This window comes from Prionailurus viverrinus, chromosome B1 (assembly GCF_022837055.1).
Source record: "Prionailurus viverrinus isolate Anna chromosome B1, UM_Priviv_1.0, whole genome shotgun sequence".
NCBI lineage: Eukaryota > Metazoa > Chordata > Mammalia > Carnivora > Felidae > Prionailurus > Prionailurus viverrinus.
The window spans coordinates 173,283,013-173,306,838 of NC_062564.1; the positions used below are offsets into that span (position 1 = coordinate 173,283,013).

The 23,826-nt window shown below is 39.9% G+C and overlaps 2 protein-coding genes and 1 long non-coding RNA gene across 5 annotated transcripts in view; 2 read left to right on the forward strand and 1 right to left on the reverse strand.

The window, feature by feature from the left end:
- Positions 1 to 5,143, forward strand: part of SMIM14 (small integral membrane protein 14) — an 83,926-nt gene extending 78,783 nt beyond the window's left edge. For all 3 annotated transcript variants that reach the window (XM_047855803.1, XM_047855801.1, XM_047855802.1), the window contains exon 5: positions 2,040 to 5,143. In XM_047855803.1, the coding sequence (XP_047711759.1) occupies positions 2,040 to 2,072 (33 nt within the window). In that variant the 3' untranslated portion in view covers positions 2,073 to 5,143. The remainder of the gene's footprint in view (positions 1 to 2,039) is intronic.
- On the reverse strand, positions 1,459 to 17,151 carry LOC125163692 (uncharacterized). The gene is made up of 4 exons (XR_007151539.1): positions 16,604 to 17,151; positions 2,554 to 2,652; positions 1,742 to 1,833; positions 1,459 to 1,662 (listed from the first exon to the last, which is right to left on the reverse strand). It is a non-coding gene; the product is annotated as an uncharacterized LOC125163692 (long non-coding RNA).
- Positions 17,152 to 17,338: 187 nt separating this feature from the next.
- Positions 17,339 to 23,826, forward strand: part of UGDH (UDP-glucose 6-dehydrogenase) — a 32,262-nt gene continuing 25,774 nt past the window's right edge. Inside the window, exon 1 of the mRNA XM_047857265.1 lies at positions 17,339 to 17,639. The gene's annotated coding sequence lies outside the window, so the exon portion shown is untranslated. The remainder of the gene's footprint in view (positions 17,640 to 23,826) is intronic.

Here is a 23,826-nt window from a genome sequence, read left to right on the forward strand (position 1 = left end):
GTTTTGACTGAAATATCTGAATTAGCAAAAGGAAGATTTAACTCATGGAATAAGTTCTTCCTATGTAGTTCTTGTAAATCTTGCAACCCCAAAAGGCTTAATCTTCATGGAGTTACATATAGAGAGAAACACAGACCAGTAGCCCAAAAAGAGTTGTAGAATGAATTCCAATCTTTACTCACATTCCAGTCTTTCTCAACATAGAAAATGATCCAGTTCATAATAATCCACAGCAGTACTTCTCAAATCTCAGTCTTTCACTCCCCAGTTCCTCACAGTTGATCCCTTGCTTCTCGTGGTTCCCGCTCTTTAAATTCTCTTACTAGCTATAGTTCATATTTTTCCCTCTACTTCACTTTTTCCCCTTCTGTCCTAGCTATTAAATTCAGTAGAGACCGTGAGCCTATCTGGCTAAATCCTGTTTTCCTTTTGTTTTCCCATCCAGTTTCTCTTAAAAACTCATCCAGTTCTGCATCATAATAGATCAAACGCTGGCAAAGGAGAGATAGGATCATTCATGTTGATAAATCTTGATAGTCATGATTACTACCATTTATAGAACCTAGGTAAAAAATAGCATAAATAAAGTGACCCAACAGGGAGTGTTTTGTGCTATCTTGAATAGAAGAAACTCCACTGAAGGATTCCTTTTAATTGTTTGGAGAACCAGCATTTATATTTTTTCTTTTCTGTTTGACTTGGATGTTATCTCTTGAAAAATATTTCCATGATGAATTCATTGTTGAACACCAAATTATCCCACTAATTCCCTTCTCCAACCTTCACCATATGGAATTGCTAAAATAATTTCTTCTTTTCCACAATCTGTGTTGTTATTATTAGAAGTTTAGTTAAACTAATTTCTTACATAGGAGAAAGCAAATGATAATCAGTGCTTTTTTTTTTTTTAATAGAACATTTAGTTATGTAGCCATGCTGATTTTAAGAAAGAAAGCATCATTAGCACGATATAAAGGGCCTTCAATTTATTTTTTGTTTTTCATGGAGAGGAAGATATCCATAAAACAGCTTGTATGTTGTCTTGATAAGGTGCTTTCTCCTCAGCCTTTTTTCTTACTTTCTATGCATAGTTTTACTACTTTCATATCAAAGACCAACTTCCTCAACTTTTGGAGCTAAAGAAGTTCAACTTAATAAGCTGGTTTAGAAGCCATAAAAACTGACAGAAATCTAATAGTCACTAAATCTTATTTCATTGTAGGCCAGCAGTTCTAGAAGAGTAGGCCCACTGCCCTAAGAATAAGCAAGAAAACATATTGACTAATTTTAGGCTATAGTTCACATTTTGACCTATTTGAAAAATTGACCACCCTCAACTGGGGCCTCCTATAGCAGGTCACAGTAAATAAATGGAATCTTCTTGAAGGTTTCTAAAGCTTTGATCTTTCCTTTACAGTTCAAATACTTTCTCTTGCAAGTAACAAAAATCAGCTTGGCCTGGTTGAAACAAGTGGCTTTATTGGTTTACACATTAGAAAATCCAGAAAGGTTGTAGGATCAGTGTGTTAGATTGTTTAACAGTATCATCGAAGCCCTATTTTCTTTCCTCAGACCATCAGCTTCATTCCAAAGTGAGCTCCCTTTGTGGTCATAGGATGCCTGCCAACAGCATCTGGAGTCACATGCTTCCTCATTGACATTCTGTAATGAGAAACAAAAATCTCTAGCTTCTCTTTGGTTGTACTGAGTTCAGTCATCTTAGCAAGAGGGATGATGCTACCTTTATTGGTTTAAATATCACTTCTGGAGCTGTCAGCGAGAGCAGTTTCCTCCATATCATACTACTGTTACACAATTTTCCTTTCTTCTGTGCTACAGGGAGGAATGAAACAAACATTGGTGAATTACAGTGTTAATCTAGTGTTCCCTTGTGCAGAAACATATAAAAAGTTCAAATAAGTATATGATTAGGGATTGGAGGGTGGTGGGCATGCTGCTCAACACTTACTATATGTGTTAGATTAGTTGCACTGGGATTTAAGAAGTAAATTCCATAATTTCTGTCTTTCTAATGCCAGGGACAAGATCCACCAGCCCCTCCTGTGGACTAACTTTGTGATATGGGAAGTGAAAATAGTTAACACCTTGCACGACCAAATGAACGAAGATGACCAGAGTACTCTTAACCCCATTAGAACTGTTTTTCCTTTTGCATCTGCCATGTGGGATGGTATTGTTTTCATGAGCCTCTAGAAATTTCACTTGCAAGCTTATTTTTGCTGCCTGTGTTCTCACCATTCCTTTTTACAGCATATTTGAGTAAATGATTATATTAAAAAAAAGTTACATGGGCTTTTTTGGTTATCCTACACTTAAACATTCCACTCATTCTGTTTGTAACTGTGATCATAATTTTTGTGATGATTTCTGGCCTGATTGAAGGAAATTTGAGATCTCTGCATTTAAATATTTTAAATAGTTTTGATAGGTTTTAAAATTGCTTTTTTTTTTCATTAGTTATTTATAAAGTTACTTGGGGTTGTCTGAGATTGTATGAAAAAAAAATTAGAACCACACTGTATTTACATTTACCTTGATTTGCGGGTGGCAGTTATCTCTAGTTCTTGGGACTGTGGCAGCCTTTGGAATATTTTACAGTTCTGTGTCATCCACTACAACTGGCTTATGTGGCTAGAAAAGGAAGGGAGAAGAAATGAAATAGTTGTTTACTAAGTTTTTTATTCCCGTAAAAATGTCTAATATTAGGAGAACTTTAAACATGATTTAAATATGGTGGATGATTTACAGTCCATTATAGCCTTACAAGGTTTGTGAAAGGAGGAAAAAAGTTAATTCTTTCTGCCTTTGCCAAGTATATTCTATACAGTAATAATTTAAGCTATAATTTATTTGTTAAATGGGTGCCTCTCAGGAACCTTCTTTTCTGTTCTAACACTTCCCTGTTAAATGGAACTATCTTAAAGCTGTATTGGGGACCTATTTGGTTACTGATATTTGAATGCTCTTTACTTATTTAGTCTTTTTTCTGTGAGGAAAAAATTGAATCTTTTATTATCCTTCTTACTTTAAAATATATTTGATGAATTCTTAGTTTACTCCAAGGGAGAAGGAGGAAAATGAAAAAGCAATCAAGGATCTTTTTCTCATCCCTTATCTCATTCTTGTTTAGTAATAGGATGGATTGGGGTGAGGAGGAGTATTAATATAAGTAAAATTTTGAAATGTATGAAAAGTAAAAGTTTGCATTGTTTTGCTCAGTTTGAAAGAAAATACAAATGGCATAAAAACGAAGTCTGCATGACCTATGTGGTTATGGAATTTTTTCTTAGCAAGTGATTACAGATGGTTTATGGGGGCTAGAAGATATTTTGCTATCAATGTAAGGATTTTTCCCCCAGATGAGTCTAGCTTTTCACTGTATTGATCTGAGAAATTACTTGTATGAATTAATAAACTTCTCTATATCATTGTACTGTTTAATAGAGTCTCTGATACAATTGTGTGATGCTCATAGGGTATTTTCCCCCCTTTATTATGATTACATTTTAGGCCATAAACATTTTAAGGGCTTCATTCATTATATAATCCAATATTGACTGCTTGCATTCCTTTTGTGCATCTTGGCTTTGTGCTTAATTTCTTGACATAATATAACCTACTCAATTACTTTATGCTAATTGAAGGGTATCATAACACAGGTAAGTCAAATCTTGGATAATTGAGCACCAGAGGTTTAAATTTCTTCCTCTTGCTGGGCCTGGAAACCTTCCCAGCTTTATAGCTGTTAGAGTATTTAATGCAGAAAGGGCAGGAATGGCATAGGATGGAGCTAAATCTCTGTAAGCATTCCTTTTTCTGCCCTTGCCCCCTAGACTTTGAAGGCTTACACATATATCCTAACAGTCTTTTCTCTAAGCTGCTAGAAAGCCAATCTTTGGCAGAGATACTGATGTATTTACGGAATCTGTGGCTCACAAATAATTGAGAATTGGCTTTGGTTGAAGCCAACTGGCCTAGACCTGGAAACAGAATGTCTAGTGTTAGCTAGAGACCTGCAAATCTAGATTCTTATTCCTGGTTCTTCATTTCTGTTATGTATACTTAATTGATAGTACATCTAGAATATTAACCTTTTCTATATGGACCATCTATTTAATTAGCAACAAAGCTCCTAGAGAAGTAGTTTTGGTTTTTTTGCTTATAAAATTTCTCCGTATTCCTGAGAAAGACCATGTACTACTGCATATAAAGTATTCCTGTTAACCTAACTAGTAATTTATATTATTCTATTTAATTCTTAAACTTCTACATGTGGCCTTCTTATTGAGCACACTCTTAGTCATTACTTGGCTTGTAAACATTCACCTGAACTGTGGCTACAATCATTTTTAAATAATCTGGAAAAAAGAAAGCTAAAGCTTCACATTTTAATTTTTGGCTCTTAAATATTCCACAACTAACATTAAGTTAATTTTATTTAAGAGTGATTTGATGTACCTTATGCAAAGTAATGTTTTCTTTCCATATGGAAAAAGTTAACATTGGAACTGTGTATAGTAAAAGATTTTATCATGTATCTATCCAAGCACTATCCCATAGCCAGCAAGTCATATTTTAAACTTGCAGAGATTTTCCAAAGTAACTGTTAGGTTCAGCTATTCCATGGTTACTTTTAGTGTCATTGTGTGGTATGTGATGTGGTAGTATTTATAGAATTACTGAATTTTTATATTTTCAAAGAAACCTTGGAAATTTGTCACTCTGAATTAAAGTCTGTCACTCTAAATAAACATGTGCTAAAATTGGACCAGCGCATCAGCTTACAACACAAAATAGCAACTTGAAGGAGAAATGAAGCGTTTACACATAATGGGTTAAATTTTTGTTGTTGCAATAGTAGGTTTAGTCTTAACATAATATTTCTAAATGAAAAATCATATGTATTTGTTACCATGTCTGATGATTGCTTTGTTAAAAGCAAAAGTGGTCATGTGATGTACTAAATATTAATTGCTGTTTTTAAATGTTTAAATCATGCCAAACAAATCATGTCTGTGCCATCCAGGGTTTATTGTAATCTTTTAACTGAGTACTTGGACTGGGATAAAGGGCTTGTACTATGCACTTTTTATTAATGAATAAATAGAAAACGTTAGTAATGCATTGTTTTCTGTTTGGCTTTTGTGGGAATTGAAGCAAACATCTTTTGCTTAGTAAAATGTTAACATTCTTTATTAAACAATTTCTTTGTAAGACTTTTTACTCCTAACTAAAGACATTCCATAGAGAAATGGAATTTTCAAGGAAAACATTTCTATAATAGCAGTAGGGCCAGTATTCAGAAGTAGGGATTCTGAGAAATCTTTAGGAAATTAGATTACAATTACATTTCTTTAGTTACTGTTTTTTAAATTTCTTCTAGGATACAAGGTTAATAGACATTTGCTTTGAGGGAATAATATCCAATAGTATTAATTATTTGAGCAGACAGATGTTACCTAAAAGGAGCTAGACATGTAACTGTACTGAACACATGCCAAAGTAAGAATTTGCTATTGTCCTGTGACCTGGAATGCATCCAGATAACTAAAGATTGTTAATCCCCATATACATGTTAAAAATTTTTTTAGACAATTTTACAATTTTTTAAGCAATTTTACAATTGCTCTGGGCATGGTTATGGTATCAGTGTCTTTGTGATATTTAAGTGTTCTTTAAAACAGCAAAATTTGTGAAATACATAATTTCCTGAAGGCAGTTAATGATTTCAATCTCAAGTTTGTCATACATATGTCAGTAGATATCTGAACCCCTGTAATGATAAGTTTTCATTAAATGGTTCTGCAGTATTAGTTTTCCTCTTAGAAAGTGGAATTCTAATAAGTTTTTTCTTCCTGCCATTTCATCTGATAGTTTTCTCAGCTCCAAATCTCAGTTTATAGAGTTGGTTTTTCTCCCCACCAAAAAGTTCCATAAACACCAACTGTGATTATCTATCACGCTCAGATTTTTAAAAACTGGAGTTATCAAGGTGATCTTTTCCCATGGGAAACTTAACTTTGCATATCTTTTCTCAAACAAATGGACTATGTTGGTTCAGTAAACATTTCAACAAGTGTTTATATTTGTTAATTGTTAAACTGTTTCTGCTTTAAAATGGGTGTTATTCAAAATTAGATTACGGAAACCATTTTAAATCATCAGATGCCAAATTAAGACGTCTATTGAAAGGGAGGTGGAAGATGTCTGGGAAGCAGGGAATATGTACGGGTAAAGAATAATATGTGTAATTTTAAGAATAAGGCAACTTTCATATCAAAAAGGAATATTCCCTTATACAAAACTCTTCTTGTTTCTAGGAAATTTGGGAATGAGAAAAAAATATTTACAATCCCTGCAGTACCAGAGGTCTTACCTCTTAAAAATCTGGTTCCTATATTCTCATAACTCAGACACACATATTATGTCTTGATGATTAATGAATTTGAATTGCATTGTTTGTGAAGAACTGAGCAAAATTAAAGAGCACAAATACTACATAGCAAGTTCAGCATTATAGAATAAGTCTCCTATGTTGTTTTTAAATGAATCTGTTATATAGTTACTCATTAATTCAGTGCCAAAGGAAGAGGCACTGTACATTCAAAAGGCATTACAGACCCTGGCCTGAATGCAGCTCTCCCTGACAACTAATTAGTATAGAAACATTAAACTTTGGAAGTCTGGATGTTTTAAAGGTGATTCCTTAACAATTAATACAGCAAGTAAAATTTTGTGGTTACAACATATAGAACAAATACAAATCTGACACCAGAGCCTACACTACCAACACATGGATTAAGATTTACGTCCTTGTGGGTGTCAGTTAAGTGTCCAATTCTTGATTTTGGCTCAGGTCATGATCTCATGGTTCATGGGTTCAAGCCCCATGTCTGGCTCTGCACTGACAGTGCGGAGTCAGCTTGGGATTCTCTCTGTCCCTTCCTCTCCCTCTCCTTCTCTCTCTGAAATAAATATTAAAAAAGGATTTATATCTTTGCAAATTTGCTTAGCCTTCAATTTTAATCTAACAACCTTTTCTTTAAAATTACATTTTACTCTATTTTGTTTTACATTATACCTCTGTCAACATCCTATTTCCCAGAGAGTTTCACCAGCAACAGCCTACTGAAAGCTGATGTTCTCAGGCTCCAAGCATGATTCTGTTAGCCAAAGTTCAATCAGAAAATACAAGGCTTAAGGAAGTATTGGGCTAAATAAAGTATAATTGAAAATTATATTTTCTCCATTGAAGGGGTAGTAATTTTCTCTCTACAACATCAAAAGTATTCTTTTCATTGTGTTGCAATATTTAAGAAATCAGAGTCAAATAGGTATAAACTAGCAACAGTTAAGGTTGAATAATTGTAGTAATATCCTTGTAATAAAAATAATCATAATAATCTTGTAATAAATTCTGATGCTAATCTATGAAAGTATCAAAGATATTAAAAGGGTGTTTTTGTTGTAGAAAGCTGTTTTTTATCATTCTGTAATTTTTGTCCAATTCTCAAACTTCTATTTTAATTGTAGTGATTGTCTCATGCAATAAAAATACTTAGTATTGCCAATAGTGTTTTAGCCTTGGGGAAAAAGTACTCAAGTAGCTTTGTGTGAGCTTGGCTTAATGCTAAGGTAAACAATTCATTCAGTTCTTCTCACAATTCAAAGATAGCATATAGCTTATAGTAGTGATTCCCAAACTTTCTGGCTTGGGAGCCCCAAAGAACTTTTGTTTATATTATGCATTATATCTATCAATATATATACTGTGTCCAAAATTATAACAGAACATTTAAAAGTATTAAGTATTTTAAAATAATAAACCCAATACATATTAATAAAAAGGTTTTTATGAAAAAATAACCATTTTCCAAAATGAAAATTTAGTGAGAAGAGTGGCACTGTTTTACATTTTTGCAAAACTCTTTGATAGCTAGCTTAAAAGAGAGCTGGCTTTTTATTTCTACTTCTACATTCAATATGTTACATGTTCCCTTCTCATGAAACTGTGTGAATGTTAGTTTTTGATAACTAAATGACTACTGGTATTTTGAGCAGCCTATATACCTTGACTAAGGAAAACAAGTTATGTGAACCTTGGGGAGCCCACTTAATTCAGAGCACCACTTTCCTCATTTACTTATCAAATATGATACCTACCACTTTACAGACAACTGAAGTGAAGAGCAAATGAAATGTTTGTAAAAATGCTTTGTAAAGTCCTAAATAAATATTGTTACATAAAGGCTCTCATCGTCCCAATATACATACATACACACATGTACACACACACACATACACATTCACACTCTCCCTTTTCAAAACCTAAGTTGTAAGGAAACTGGAAATTTGGGGCATTAACACTGAATTTCCATTGGAAAGAATTCACTCTACTAAGAATGGACAATGGAACCTTTAGGTCAGACAGACATGGCAAAAGAAAAACATTGAAGATTAAAACATTAAATAGAATATCACAGTTTCCAATCAAGATTTTAAAATCCTTGGATGGAAACTGGAAAGCAAATACATTTTGACTAATAGATTAATAAATCCATTGCAATGAAAGCTAAAGAGCACACTATTAGACTGTGGTTCTCAACTTTGCCTGCACATTGAGATCTTTAAAAACCTGATGCTTTGGGGGTGCCTGAGTGGCTTGGTCTGTTGAACATCCGGCTTCGGCCCAGGTCATGGTCTCACGGTTTGTGGGTTCAAGCCCTGCATTGGGCTCTGTGGTGACAGCTCAGAGCCTTGGAGCCTGCTTTGGATTCTGTTTCTCTCTCTCTGTCTCTCAAAAATAAACATTAAAAAAAAAAAAAAAAACACCTGATGCTTTGGCCCTATACCTCAGAGATTCTGTTAGGGCTTTGACCTAAACATCTACAGGTGAATCCAGTAGCAGCTAAGGGTAAGAACTGCAGGTATAAAGAATGCTAAACTTTAAAGCTCGTGGGTGGTTAAGTTGGTTAAGTGTCCCACTCTTGATTTTGGCTTAGGTTATGATCTCATAGTCATGGGATCAAGCACCCATTTGGCTCCATGCTGTGGAGACTGCTTAAGATTCTCTCTACCCTTCCCCTGCTGCTCATGCTGTCTCCTTCTCAAAAAAAAAAAAAAAAAAAAGGCTACCTTATGTTTAGTTTTAGAGATGAAAAACAAAACAGAAACAAAAGCAAACAATCATTTCTTTCTAATTGATTTCTACATATTGGCATGGAATTAACTGAAACCTTAAATTCTCCTGCAGTAGTTTAATTTTACTAGTGATATTTCACAGTTTTTCCTGATGCGTAAAAACAATGCCTTTATCTTCTCAATTATTTCTTGTGGGGATGAGGAAGGGAGATGTTATACTTCATGGATGGCCCTAACAGAAGCCTGTTCAATTCATGTGAAGGCTCTTAAAAAGAAAGAGAGGGGCGGGGAGGGAGGAAGGAAGGAAGGAAAAGAAAGTAGGATTATTACTTTGCAAGGTCTTAGATTACAACTGTTAATAGGGTAAATATTCCCTCCCCCACTTGCGCTTTGTCTCTGTCTTCTCTCTCACAAAAATAAATAAATGTTAAAAATAAATAAATAAATAAATAAATAAATAAATAAAGGGGGGCACGTGGGTGGCTCAGTCGGTTAAGTGTCTGACTTCTGCTCAGGTCATGATCTCACGGTTCATGAGTTTGAGCCCTGCGTCAGGCTCTGTGCTGACAGCTCAGAGCCTGGAGCCTGCTTTGGATTCTGTCTCTGTCTCTCTCTCTCTGCCCCTCCTCCATGTGTGCTCTCTCTCAAAAATAAATAAATAAACATCAAAAAAATACATAAGCAGTGTAGGGCTAAAATGCTTGCTTTAGGTATTCATAATTCAGACTCTCATCTTGTTGCTCCACTGATCCCTAGAGCAGTGTTTCTCAAATTGTGTTGTCCACCCAACGTCGTCCTCTGCATTGTTGAAGATAGTTCACCACAATCCCCACTGGGTCAGTGCTTCAGCCAGAAGGGAAGGAAACAAGGAGGGGCCTACCTGTTGACTCTAAGGTTTGTCCTGGAAGTTGTACATTATCCCTTCCATTCACATTCCCTTGGCCAAAACTTAGTCACATGACCATACCCAAAGGAGGCTAGGTGTAGTCTTTATCCTGGAACATATCTGCCCAGCAAATTTGGAAATTCTATTACTAAAGTGTGGCTATTGGAGTCAGCTGGCAGTCATTGCCACAGAGGAAAAACAATACTTATGTGTTGGCTATGATGATTTTAAGGTGTCAAATGGAGCTTTTGAGTACGTAGTTGGATAGATTTATAGAGCTAAGTAAAGTTCCATCACAAAGAGAGATATAAATTAAAAGGCAACAGAATATAGATAATATTTGAATCTTTGGCACTGGATAAAATTACTTAAAACAGTAAAGAGAGAAGAGAAGAAATCCCAGGACTGCAATATTTAGAACTCTGGTTGAGAAAGAGGAACCAACAAACTGAGAAGGAGCATCCAGTGAAAGGAAACCATTTGAGAGGCTCAGTGACAGCAAATTCTACCGATTAGCCAAATCATGGGGATGGATAATTCAACATTTCAGCAGAAAGGACTCACTGGTGAACTTGATAAAGATGTTTCGGTGAAATGATGGGGATGAAAGCCCAGCTGGAGTAGTTAAGGAAAGAACTGGGGTGCAGAAAGAGAGAAGAAGTACAACTCCTCTTTGGAGGAGTTTTACAATGAATGGGAGCAGAGAAATGGGCAGTAATTTGAGTGGGATAGGAGTCGGATGAGAAGGAGATATTTTTATTGTTTTATTCAGATGGAAAATATGATTACCTGCAGAGTTGTGAAGAGATACCCACAGAGCCCTCTCCACTTCCCCAGTGATGTCACCTCTTTCTTGGCTATCATCATGTCTGAAAGGAAAACCCATTGAGATCTACATGTTTTTGCCAAGGCTTCCTCAATCCTGCCTTCCTATACTCTCCCTACACTCATGGCTTCACTATGATAATTGGCCTTACAGACTATCATGAGTAATCTAAACACATCCTATACCCCTGTTTCTATCAGCATCCACTATAAGTCCAAGACTCCCAGGTCATCACTCCACCATCCCCCTTACCTGATTCAATCTTATACCCTTCCATATGCCTCAAACATCCTAAACTGAGAGGCCATCATAGGCAAAAGCCCCATACCTTCACCCTTTTGTCTGAACACTCCCTTCACCAAACCTGGCATCTACTTAAGGGCACTGACTCTCCCATTGCCCTCTCTAATGGGAGCTGTTGTCTTTTCCAGACCCTCTAACCAAAGTATGTCGAGGTAGAGTGAGGTTCTTCCCAGTTTCCCATTTTGGCTGCCCGCCTATCCCTCTCTCCTCACCAAAACTCTTCAACTCTTTAAAAGCTCATACTGGCAGAGCATTCCATATGATACCCTATTTTCCAAAGTCTATTTTCCATAGATCCCTAGATCTATGATTTTAGCACTGGACTTTCTGCCTGACTTTTCAGCACTTCTCCTATCATCGTTCTCAGTGGTGTCAATATCCAAGTAGACAATCTTTCCAATACTCAGTCCTTTCACCTCTCCTCCTCCAGCCATCTTGTTTTCCACACAACTGCAGCCAACCACTCCCATTGGTTTATCTTATAGCAGTAATTTTTTGGTATTTGTTAAATTTTTTTTAATTAAAAAAAATTTTTTTTTGAGAGAGTATGAGCAGGGGAGTGGGGCAGAGGGATAAAGAGAATCTTAAGCAGGCTCCATGCTCATAGCACAGAGCCCTGACACAGGGCTTGAGCCCACGACCCTGGGATCATGACCTGAGCCAAAATCAAGAGGTGGACACTCAACCGACTGAGCTACCCAGGCTCCCCTAGACCTAGTAATTTCAAACTTTATTGCTTGTATATTCCTAAAAGAATTTTGAAAAACTATGTATTGTCTTGCACACTTTTTTCTTTTAGAAGTGCAATGCAAACAGAAAAAAAAAAGTGTGATGCAAAGCAATCTTAATGTTCTCCCTGAACAAAGGTTCATATATGTCTCTCTCATTTCAATCCACTTGCTCAACTAACCATATTGTTGGTGTCATTTAATTCTTTTCTCTATTTGGCTAAAATAGGGAATCTAAGCCTTGACTTGTACCTTTTCACCTGAACTTACTTGGCTCCGTCAGTGACCAAACCAAGTGGAATCTCTACTCCACATTCAAAATTGCCTCTATTTGTCTTACTCAATTTTTGGGTAAAGACTCTAGTGACAGCAAGATCACAATGCATAAACTACAAGAAGTTTTGCAAGACTTGTACATAAAACTGGATAGCTCCAAAGCATTAAAAGAACTACAGTCCTAGGTGCTGTCCAGAGTGCCAGCATCTGTGTGATTAAACAGCTTGGAAATTTTGGAGAATGGCTCTGACTTCAGTCAATGCCTCACACATTTTAAGTTGACACTTAATATGTTCCTAGGTGTGAGTTCCATTTTGTTAATAAAAAGTATTAAACATCATACAAAATGAAGACTATAAGTGGAAAACTATCTTAAGATTTGATATAACTATGGGAATGCAAGCTGGTGCAGCCACTCTGGAAAACAGTATGGAGGTTCCTCAAAAAAAAACAACTAAAAACAGAACTACCCGACGACCCAGCAATTGCACTACTAGGTATTTATCCAAGGGATACAAGTGTGCTGTTTTGAAAGGACACATGCACCCCCATGTTTATAGCAGCACTATCAACAATAGCCAAAATATGGAAAGAGCCCAAATGTCCATCGATGGATGAATGGATAAAGAACATGTGGTATACATATATACAATGGAGTATTACTCGGCAATCAAAAAGAATGAAATCTTGCCATTTACAACTATGTGGATGGAACTAGAGGGAATTATGCTAAGTGAAATTAGTCAGAGAAAGACAAAAATCATATGACTTCACTCATATGAGGACTTTAAGAGACAAAACAGATGAACATAAGGGAAGGGAAACAAAAATAATATAGAAACAGGGAGGGAGACAAAACAGAAGAGACTCATAAATATGGAGAACAAACAGAGGGTTACTGGAGGGGGTGGGGGAGGGGGGATGGGCCAAATGGGTAAGGGGCACTAAGGAATCTACTCCTGAAATCATTGTTGCACTATATGCTAAGTAATTTGGAAATAAATTTTTTATTTTTTTATTTTTTTAAATGTTTATTTTATTTTTTGAGACAGAGAGAGACACAGCATGAGCAGGGAAGGGGCAGAGAGAGAGGCAGACACAGAGTGTGAAGCAGGCTCCAGGCTCTGAGCTGTCAGCACAGAGCCTGACGCGGGGCTTGAACTCACGAACTGTGAGATCGTGATCTGAGCCGAAGTCGGATGCTTAACCGACTGAGCCACCCAGGCGCCCCTGGATGTAAATTTTTTAAAAAATTAGATTAAAAAAAAGATTTGATATAACTAAGTTAAATAAATATTTATTTAACTGAATAAATACTGTAAAGTTTCTCCATTTCTATTTTATTCAATACCTCTTAAAAATTTTAGTAGTCCTGGGGTGCCTGGGTGGCTCAGTTGGTTAAGCGTCTGACTTTGGCTCAGGTCATGATCTTGTGGTTTTTGAGTTCAAGCCCCATGTCAGGCTCTGTGTTGACAGCTCAGAGCCTGGAGTCTACTTCAGTTTCTGTGTCTATGTCTTGGCCCCTCCCCTGCTCATGCTCTGTGTCTGTCCGTCTCTCAATAATAAATCAACGTTAAAAAAATTTTTTTTTAAATTTTAGTAGTCCTGCAAAATAGTCAAGTTGCTTTCAAAAGAATCAAGGTCACTAATTTTATGGTATCTTCTGTTTGGAATTCAGAATACCCTAACATAGGCCAACATGTCCTGTTTCTAACTGGACTTCAGCCTCAGCAAAAATAAGTATAAAATGAAGAAAGACAGATTTGAGGTGTCTTGATTAATCACTCTAGGGGGCTGCCCCAAAACAAGAATCCAGTTTATTCCTTTGGCACTCAGGAGAATTTCACCCCAGGGTAACGGATCCTAACAAGGTTTCACTTGGGTAAAAGGTAAGCCTTTCTTTTGTAAAATGGACTATTATTCTTAGGCATATTCATTTTGGGAAAGGGTACCTGTGGAAGCTGAAGAGCTGGAAATTGATTCCCTTAAATGTATCTGTGTAAGGCAGAACTAAAATATATTGTCAGACACCAGGATAGTGTCACTTTTGGTGTGGGGGAAGGGGGTGGGGTAGAGAATATTACCAAAGTCTTGTTGCTTTTATTCCCTGATCATCTCTTGAGTATCTTTATTTCTCTGAATGTCCATGGCTACTACCCTGGACATGCTATTTTTAAATCTTTTTTTTTTTAATTAAAAAAAAATGCTTATTTTTGAGAGAGAGAGAGAGAGAGAGAGAGAGAGAGAGCACGAGTTGGGGAGGGGCACAGAGAAGGAAACACAGAATCCAAAGCAGGCTCCAGGCTGTGAACTGTCAGCACAGATCCTGACATGGGGTTGGAACTCACGAACTGTGAGATCATGGCCTGAGCTGAAGTTGGATGTTTAGCTGACTGAGCCACCCAGGCCGCCCCAGCTAGTATTGATATTCTGATTTAATTTCTGAGATTGTACTGTTTCAAAGATTATGATTATTATCAAAATACTAACAAAGAATGTAAAGTGAATACTAGGTAGAAAAATGATTAATTCAAAACAAAGGGAAGAAATAATATAAAAGTAGTTTTTATCACAAAACTAACTGCAGTGGGAACTTTATTTTTATTTATTTTTTAAATATTTATTTTGAGAGAGAGAGAGAGAGAGAGAGAGAGAGAGAGAGAAGGAGCATGCAAGTGGGGGAGGGGCAGAGAGAGAGGGAGAGAGAGAATCCCAAGCAGGGTCTACACTCAGCTCAGAGCCCTAGGTGGGCTGTATTTCATCAACTGTTGAGGTCATGACCTGAGCAGAAATCAAGTCAGATACTGACTGAGCCACCCAGAGGCCCCTCTAAAAGGAAATTTAAATCTATTTATATGCCAAGTTCAAAAAGATAACTCTATTATAGTACAGTATTTGTCACATATATTGCAATTACTTAGTCACTTATCTCTTCTACTAGCCTGTGAGCTTTGGAAAAAGGAATTGGGTCTTAATCCATTTTGCATCTTTGGTCTCCAGGATAATGTCTAACACACAATAGGCACTAGATATTTGTTGGATAAATGAATCCATACAATATAGAATATTGCACAGAATATACAACACCTACATATCTTATCATACTTTCTACAATCTATAGCAAACTGTTTAAGCAGTATCCATGAGCTTTCTTTTTTTTTTTTCAATTTTTTAACGCTGATTTTTTTATTATGTGTCTTTATTTTTGAGAGGCAGAGACAGAGCACAAACGGGGGAGGGGCAGAGAGAGAGGGAGACCCAGAATGGAAGCAGGCCCCAAGCTCCGAGCTGTCAGCACAGAGCCTAATGCAGGGCTGGAACCTACAAACTGCAAGGTCATGACCTGAGCCGAGGTCGGACACTCAACCCACTGAGCCACCCAGGCGCCCCTAACATTTATTCATTTTTGAGAGACAGAGAGATAGTGCAAGCAGGGCAGAGGCAGAGAGAGAGGGAGACACAGAATCTGAAGCAGGCTCCAGGCTCTGAGTTGTCAATACAGAGCCCAACCTGGGGCTCAACCCACGAACCGTGAGATGAAGTCGGATACTTAACCGACTGAGCCACCTAGACTCAGCCCCTTCATAAGCTTGCTTCAGATTGTCATGATCCTGTCAAGAAAACCATCATCCCAGGGTTCCTAGCTGGTTCAGTTGGAGGAGCATGTGACTCTTGCTGTCCTGTCAGGAGTTGGAGCGCCATGTTGAGTATGGAGATTAGAAATAAAACTTAAAAGGGGCACCTAGGTGGCTCAGTCAGTTAACTGTGGGACTTCAGCTCAGGTCATGATCTCTGGGTTCAGCAGTCTGAGCCCAGCATGGAGCTCTGTGCTGACAGCTCAGAGCCTGGAACCTGCTTGGATTCTGTGTCTCCCTCTCTCTCAGCCCCTCCTCCCCTCCCCCCCCCTCCCACTCTGTGTTTCTCTCTCTCTCAAAAATAAATAAACATTAAAAAAAAAAAAGGGGGGGGGGCGCCTGGGTGGCGCAGTCGGTTAGGCGTCCGACTTCTGCCGGTAACGATCTCGCGGTCTGGGAGTTCGAGCCCCACGTCGGGCTCTGGGCTGATGGCTCAGAGCCTGGAGCCTGTTTCCGATTCTGTGTGTCCCTCTCTCTCTGCCCCTGCCCCGTTAGTGCTCTGTCTCTCTCTGTCCCAAAAATAAATAAACGTTGAAAAAAAAAATTAAAAAAAAAAAAGGAATAAGACTTTTAAAAAACTTACAAAAACCCCTCATCATCTATCAGGTATTTTAATGTGCCTTTATAAACTTCTAAACACATTCCTTATGACGCTGTATTTAATAATCGTCTTTGACTTCGAGTACAAAAAGTATGTGAGGAACACACAAGAAAAGTCATGACTTCTTTTCTTCTTAGATTTGAGGTTTAAGATGATTCTGTAAGGGAGAAAGAGAACAGAACTAACCTCATTAAAAACGGGAAGTCTCCATACATTAATTTTAGTCTTCCTGATAGCACGGAACTTGCATGTTGCAAATTATCTGCTACGTATCATGCACAGACATCCCAAATCCCGAATTTGGCAGGAGTATCTCTGGAAAATATGGCTGGGAGGGCGTGGGTGTTATGCTTTTCCTCCCAGGGATCAGGCGGAGGCACTAACTGGTCCAGTCATGACAGGACTCAGCATCCTAGCCCAAGAGATCTGACTAAACCTTGGGCCTCTGGCCCGGAGTACGTGGGAGGGGAGTAAGCCCCGGCTCAGTGGGACCCGCAAAATCTCGGGGCCGAAACACTAGGCCACCCGTTCGGGCTGCTGCTGAGACCGGAAAGGGGCCGGGACCTTCCGGTCCCCCCGCGCCGCAGCCGGCTGGCTCAGTACCCCCGCAACCCTAGATTATGTCCGACGTGGCGCCCACGCGGCGCCACCTCAGCGCCGGCCGTCAGCGGGGACGAGGACACAGAAAGCGATGCGGGCCTGGCACACTAGCGCCCGGCGTGGCGGCACCTGGAGCCGCAGCCCACGGGCCTCAGCGGCCTTGACGCGCACGCAGCTCCGCCCAGTGCCGCTCGCGGTAGGGGCGGGACAGCTGAGCTGGCCCGAGCGGATTCGCCCAGGTTCGGCTGGGGGCGGAGCCTCCCCTCCTAGCTATGACTAGCCCCTCCCCGTCGCCCCGCCCCTGGGGCCCGCAGGAAATAGGGGCGGGCCCCGGGGCCTAGTGTGGCGGGAGGAGGAGCAGGGATGCGGTGGAGTGCAGAGTCCGGGAGGGCCTGACTGCGGGGGAATGAAGCCTCCGCCTTCTCGGGCAGAAGCTTTTAAATACGGGTTCGGCCCGGGACTCTGGGTGCAGTGCTTGGCAGCCTGAGGGAGGGGCGTGCGGTGAGGGGAGGTCAGGCGGAGCAGAGCGAGAGTGAAGAAGCTGCGGCAGCGCGGCGGGTAGCGAGGAGCTGTCCGAGCCGTCGGGATAGGAGGGGCCGCTGCGCTTGGTGTCTGGAAGTGGGTAAGCGCCTTGCCCGGGCTCGCCCCGCCGCCCCGTCGGGAAAGTCCCGGGTCCCGGCGGGATGTGCAGGGAGCGGGGCGGGGGAGTGCGCGCTGCTCTCGGTCGCGCTGTGCGCTCGGTCTAGGGCTCCCCAGTCTCAACGACCCTGGTCTCCTTTGGGCTCAGGGTGGGAATCGCCTTTTGGTCCTCTGCTCTGAGGATGGAATAGCTTGAGCTTTTTATTCTAGACTCGCGAGTCTTCCAGCCGCTTCTCTTTCTGCTTTTTCTCACTTTCTGGCTTGAAGCAAATGAGATTTCCCCAGAAAGCCAAACGTCCACCTAAGGAAGTCGTCCTCTGGTTAGGGACCCCATTTTGATCTCAGAGTCATAGTCTTTTGTTTGTGTTTAGTCTGTTCACCTGGGGAGCTGCTTGCTTTCCTTCTGTCACTAGCCTTAAGAAACTACAATGAAAACGACGCTAGAAAGCCCTTTTGAGGACGAAATCCTATCTATCCCACGATAGACATTCTATCGTGACATCTGCATGGGCTGTCCTGGAATCCATTGTTGGCAGCCACACCGTATAGTTGCTTTATTTCATGTCGGGGAAGGCCTCCTTGGGTGCTTCAGGAGATCATGTTTGTGTGAGACCTTGAAAAATCATACTTCTTATATATAGGAAGATAGCTGACTAGGCTTGAATATTCTGGTATATAGAAGGGAGGGATTCACTGCTAGGGAGCTTTTCACGGATATACAGAGGAGTAGCTGTCCATTGACTGCCCTCAAAGACACAGTGAGTCTTTGAGTTTCTTCAAACCCCCTAAGAAATGGAGAACAGTAGTCTGGTCTGTTTCTTCAGGGAGGTTCTGGAAATGAAAGAGCTTACTGTCTGTTCTGAGATGTGCTTGTTAGTACCCAGCATCTAGTTTAAGGTAAGTGGTAGACAATCCTGATTGAAAGGGTCTCCTTTCTTCTCCCATTGCTGTACTCCTTTCTGGGACATAAAATCTGTAACTAATGAGCATACTTTATCTTCCCTCTTATTACTTTCATAGCTTTATATGATGCCCTTTAGATACAATGTTAACATTGCCTTTCTCACTGAAGAAATATTTTTCTTGGGTCAGGCATCTGTTAGTACTTAATTTTTGGAAATGACTAAGGTTGATGTGTGTGTGTGTGTGTGTGTGTGTGTGTGTGTGTGTGTGTGTGTGTGAAGTTGATGTATCCAACTATAACATCCATTGCCTTAGCTACTGGATAATTATGCAGGGTATACCGAAGCGATTATATTCAGCGTAGATTGTAATAGGACCTTCGATATTTGTTAGCCACATCTTCTAGGTTGAAGTATTGATCTGAATTTATAAAATTTTAGGTGAAGAGTAGTTTTGGAACAGCCTAGTTTGTTGAGATTTTCCCAAAATACAGAGGTGAAAGCTCATTTCAAATTGATACATTCAGTAAGCAAACATTCCCATTTCCCTGACAGCACAATAGAAGGTCAGAAAGTACACAAAAGTAGAAATGGAATATGGAATCAGAAGACATCTGTGTCAGCCACAGTATATCACTAACACTGTATCAAGCTCCATAATAAAGTTTATTGAAGATTTTATTAAAACTGTCAAGTGACCATTAATGGAGACTTGCACAGATTCTACATCTAGCTTCTTTAGTAATTTCCCCATTGTCATCTACAAGCCATGCTTCATATGAAATAGCAATGCAGGGTAACCCAAAACACATGTAGTTCTATAATATAGGTCCATCAATAGTTTACCCCAGCTGCTGTATGTAAGGCATGGTGAATACAGCCTGGCAATCAAGGTGGATAAGAAGTAACTCTGGAAAGGCATGAAATTCTACATAAAAAAGAGGATGATAGAATTCTGGACAATTTCAGCAAAGATACAATGATTAGCCATCTGAGCTAAAGCTATTCAGCTAACAGTCTTCATCTCAAACAGGCTCTCATGGAGAGCTACTCATTCATTCAGTTAGTATTTATTGAGAGCCTACTGTTCTAAGTGCTGAGGTAACAGCAGCAGATAGGAACTGTTAGCCTAGGAGCATGTTATTAAACTGTGAGCTCCTTGAACCCAAGAGTTGCATCATGTAGACATTCAATCTATGTTTATATAATAATGTTAACAGAGCCTGTTCTGGTTGAGATTGAGGGCATAGGATGCCCTAATAACCTGTTGGCTATGGGATTAAATGGTAACTCCAAAACATCCTCTGGTCCAAAAATACTTTGAAATTCTTTTTGTGTATTCTAGATATACCGGTTGTGATTAGAGAGGCTGGCTAGCTGTTCAGTAAGGGAGTTACAGTGTGATAGTTCTTTAGGTTCATCACAGTTCAGAACTTGATCTTCTGCCTTGCATATCTGGAAGGTAGATTTATTTTTTCCTCCATGGACCCAGAGTTAATGAGGCTTTAGATGTTAACTTACAATGATTAAACTCATAAAAGACTAATGGATACACTAGAATGAAACTTTGGTATTAGAGTAGGGAAATTTTATTACAGTGCCTGGAATTCTTATGTCCCAAATCTGGGTCATCCCTTGCTAGTGTTATCCTGGGAATCTGAATTCATAAGAGAGAGTGGAATCAGAGCAAAGAATCTAAGGAGAACATTCCATCCAGGCATTGGGAAAGCCGATTCTTGCCCCACCTCTGTGCAACCAGAACACTTCTGACTTCCAGATTCTGTGTCATTCTTCTCTAGACAGTGTTGAAATAAACACCACGTCATTCTTGTTCTTAACTCCCTCTTTTCCAGGCTACAGGCTGATCCTCCTTTTTATTTTCCTTCAGTGGAATTTATTAGATTTTAGCTGCACTAATGCCATTGATTGTCATGGCTAGTTTCAACTATGTTACTTTAACTTGTTAAATTATAGTCTCCTTAATGTCATGGACATGCTTCCCTGAAAGGGGCACTCGAGACCCACTTTGAATTCATTTCTACCCTACGAGACAGTTATTACCTCTGGGGACCTGGCTGTCTTAGTTGGTAGAGCACGCAACTCTTGATCTCAGGGTTGTAAATTCAAGCCCCACGTTGGATGTAGAGATTACTTAAAGATAAAAAAAAACTAGGGAGCCTGGATGGCTCAGTCAGTTAAGCATCTGACTTTGGCTCAGGTTGTGATCTCACAGTTCATGAGTTCGAGCCATGCATCTGGCTCTTTGGTGTCAGCACAGAGCCCACTTGGGATCCTCTGTCTCCCTCCCTATCTGCCCCTGCCCTGCTCAGTGCGTGCTTCTCTCTCTAAAATAAATAATAAAAAATAAATAAAATTAAAGAGACAGTTATTACCTCTTACCACTTCCTAATACCCATATTTTTATCCAGCTAGGCAGATCTCACTTCTCTGGACTCCTTTCTGTATATGAGTCCTTATTTATTCCTTTTTTTTTCATCTGGAATGCCCTCCCCCACTTCCCATTTCTTTCTATATCCTATTTACTCTTTTTTTTTTTTTTTAAGTTTTTATTTATTTATGTTCAGAGAGAGAGAGAGAGGAAGCAGGGGAGGGACAGAGAGAGGGAGAGAGAATCCCAAGCAGGCTCCACACTATCAGCACAGAGCCTGATGTGGGGCTGGAACTCATGAACCATGAGATCATGAAATCAAGATCATGAGATCATGAAATCAAGAGCCAGACGCCCAACTGACTGAGCCACCCAAGTACCCCCCTCTCTTTTTTTTAATGTTTTTTAAATGTTTATCCATTTTTGAGAGAGAGAGAGAGGACACACACACACACACACACACACACACACACACACCCTCCCCCCCCACACACACACACATGAGTGTGCGTAGGCGTAGAGAGAGAGGGAGACAGAAACCCAAGCCAACTAACTCCACTGTCAGCACAGAGCCCAGATCAGGGCTTGAACTCACAAACTGTGAGATCATGACCTGAGCCAAAATAAAGAGTCAGATACTTAATGACTGAGCCATCCTGGTGCCCACTATATCCTACTTACTCTTTAGGCCAAGCTTAGATTCTACATTTCCCTGATGTAGATACCTTCTTATTTTGATTCTCCCCCGCGCGCCCCCCCTGCTTTGGACTTTAGCATTCATTTTGTCATTTAATTGATTATACTGCCTCCTATGTTACTTGGGTGCTATTAACTCCTTTTCATCTTTTAAGTCAGCTTAAGAGTCACCTTCTCACATTAAAAAATTAATAAAAAAAAATTTAAAAAGGGCAGTTGGGTGGCTCAGTTGGTTGAGCATCTGACTTCAGCTGAGGTCATGATCTCACCGTTCCTGGGTTTGAGGCCTATATAGGGGTCGGCACAAAGCCCACTTCAGATCCTCTGTCCCCACCCCACCCCTCCTCCAGTTGCACATGCTGTCTCTCAAAAGCAAATAAACCTTGGGGCGCCTGGGTGGCGCAGTCGGTTAAGCGTCCGACTTTAGCCAGGTCACGATCTCGCGGTCCGTGAGTTCGAGCCCCGCGTCAGGCTCTGGGCTGATGGCTCAGAGCCTGGAGCCTGTTTCCGATTCTGTGTCTCCCTCTCTCTCTACCCCTCCCCCGTTCATGCTCTGTCTCTCTCTGTCCCAAAAATAAATAAAAACGTTGAAAAAAAAATTAAAAGAAAAAAACAAATAAACCTTAAAAAAAAAGTCATCTTCTCAAGTCCTTCTTTAACTTACCCTATCTAAAGTAGTTGTTTCCCCATAGATAGTGTCTCTGTCTCTCGCCTACCTGTTTATTGCCTTTATATAGAATTATCACAACTGCCATTATTTTGTTTTATAGAATATAACTATGTAAGAGTAGGAACTGTACCTGTCCTGTTCACTAGTGTATCCACAGTACATAGAACAGTAGTGGCTGTAACATAGAAAGGTGTTTAATAAATGTTTTTCAGTTGAATTTTTCCCTAAATAAATTGTTAAATTCTTGAATGTCAGGACCTGTGTCTGTGGCCAGATTCTCTGCTGTGCCCACACGGTAGACCCTTATATTGGGAATATGAATTTTTCATGAAGGAGAACAAGGGACTAGGCCTGAAGCAAGTTGAAGCAATATTTCCGAAACTGGATGCCAAGCCGTTTCTACTGTAGGGGTACAGACAGTGGCAGTGAATGCCAGAGACACATCTTTGGTAAGGCTGTTCCAGGCTCGGCTGTCCCACAGGTGAGAGCTTTTCAGAACATTCCCCTGACCTTTAGCCACTTGGCAATCCCAGTGTAGTCTTTTCCTCCTAGCAATTTCTCTGTCTCCTTGTGTACAGGGCACTTGAGGCCTGGAGAGTAGTAAAAGGCAGAACTGAAGAGTAGAAGAAGGGTGAAGAAATAAAAGATGGATGGTTGCCAGAAGTAAATTTTGTCAGGCTTAGTATTTTTCTTGGGGTGAGTTTTGGAACCATGAAAGCTTAATAGGAATATCATGTTTGTGTGACTTCGCAGGTGATAGTAGGGAACTCTTAACTCATTTATTTAGATTATTTTTTTAAAAACCAGTATACATAGTATGGTAGCAGTTTATTTATTTGTGAAAGAGGGACAGAGTGAGGGAGGGAGGGAGGGAGGGGCAGAGAGAGAGGGAGAGAGGGAGAGAGAATCCCAAGCAGCCTCTGCACTGTCAGCACAGAGCCCAAATCAGGGCTCAAACTCACAAACTATGAGATCATGACCTGAGCTGAAATAAAGAGTCAGACACTTAACGACTGAGCCACCGAGGTACCACCCCCCTCTCATTTATTTAGGTTATAAAAGAGAGAATCTACCAGGGGCACCTGGCTAGCTGAGTTGGTAGAGTATGTGACTCTTGATCTCAGGGTCATGAGTTCAACACCCACATTGGGCATGGATCCTACGTAAAAAATAATGAATAAATATGGGGCACCTGGGTGGCTTAGTCGGTTGGGCATCCCTTTGGCTTGTGTCATTATCTCACCGTTCGTAGGTTTGAGCCCTGCATCAGGCTCTGTGCTGATAGCTCAGAACCTGGAGCCTACTTCAGATTCTGTGTCCCGAACCATGAGATCATGACCTGAGCCGAAGTCAGACTCTCAACTGACTGAGCCACCCAGGTGCCCCAAGAAGGGATTATTAGAATATATATTTGTATTCACTTGTACTGTATAAGAAATACTGGAAGGAGACACAAATAACTTTGCTTCTGGTAGAAGCAAAGTAATGGGTAGCAAAGTAGATAGGAATGAGG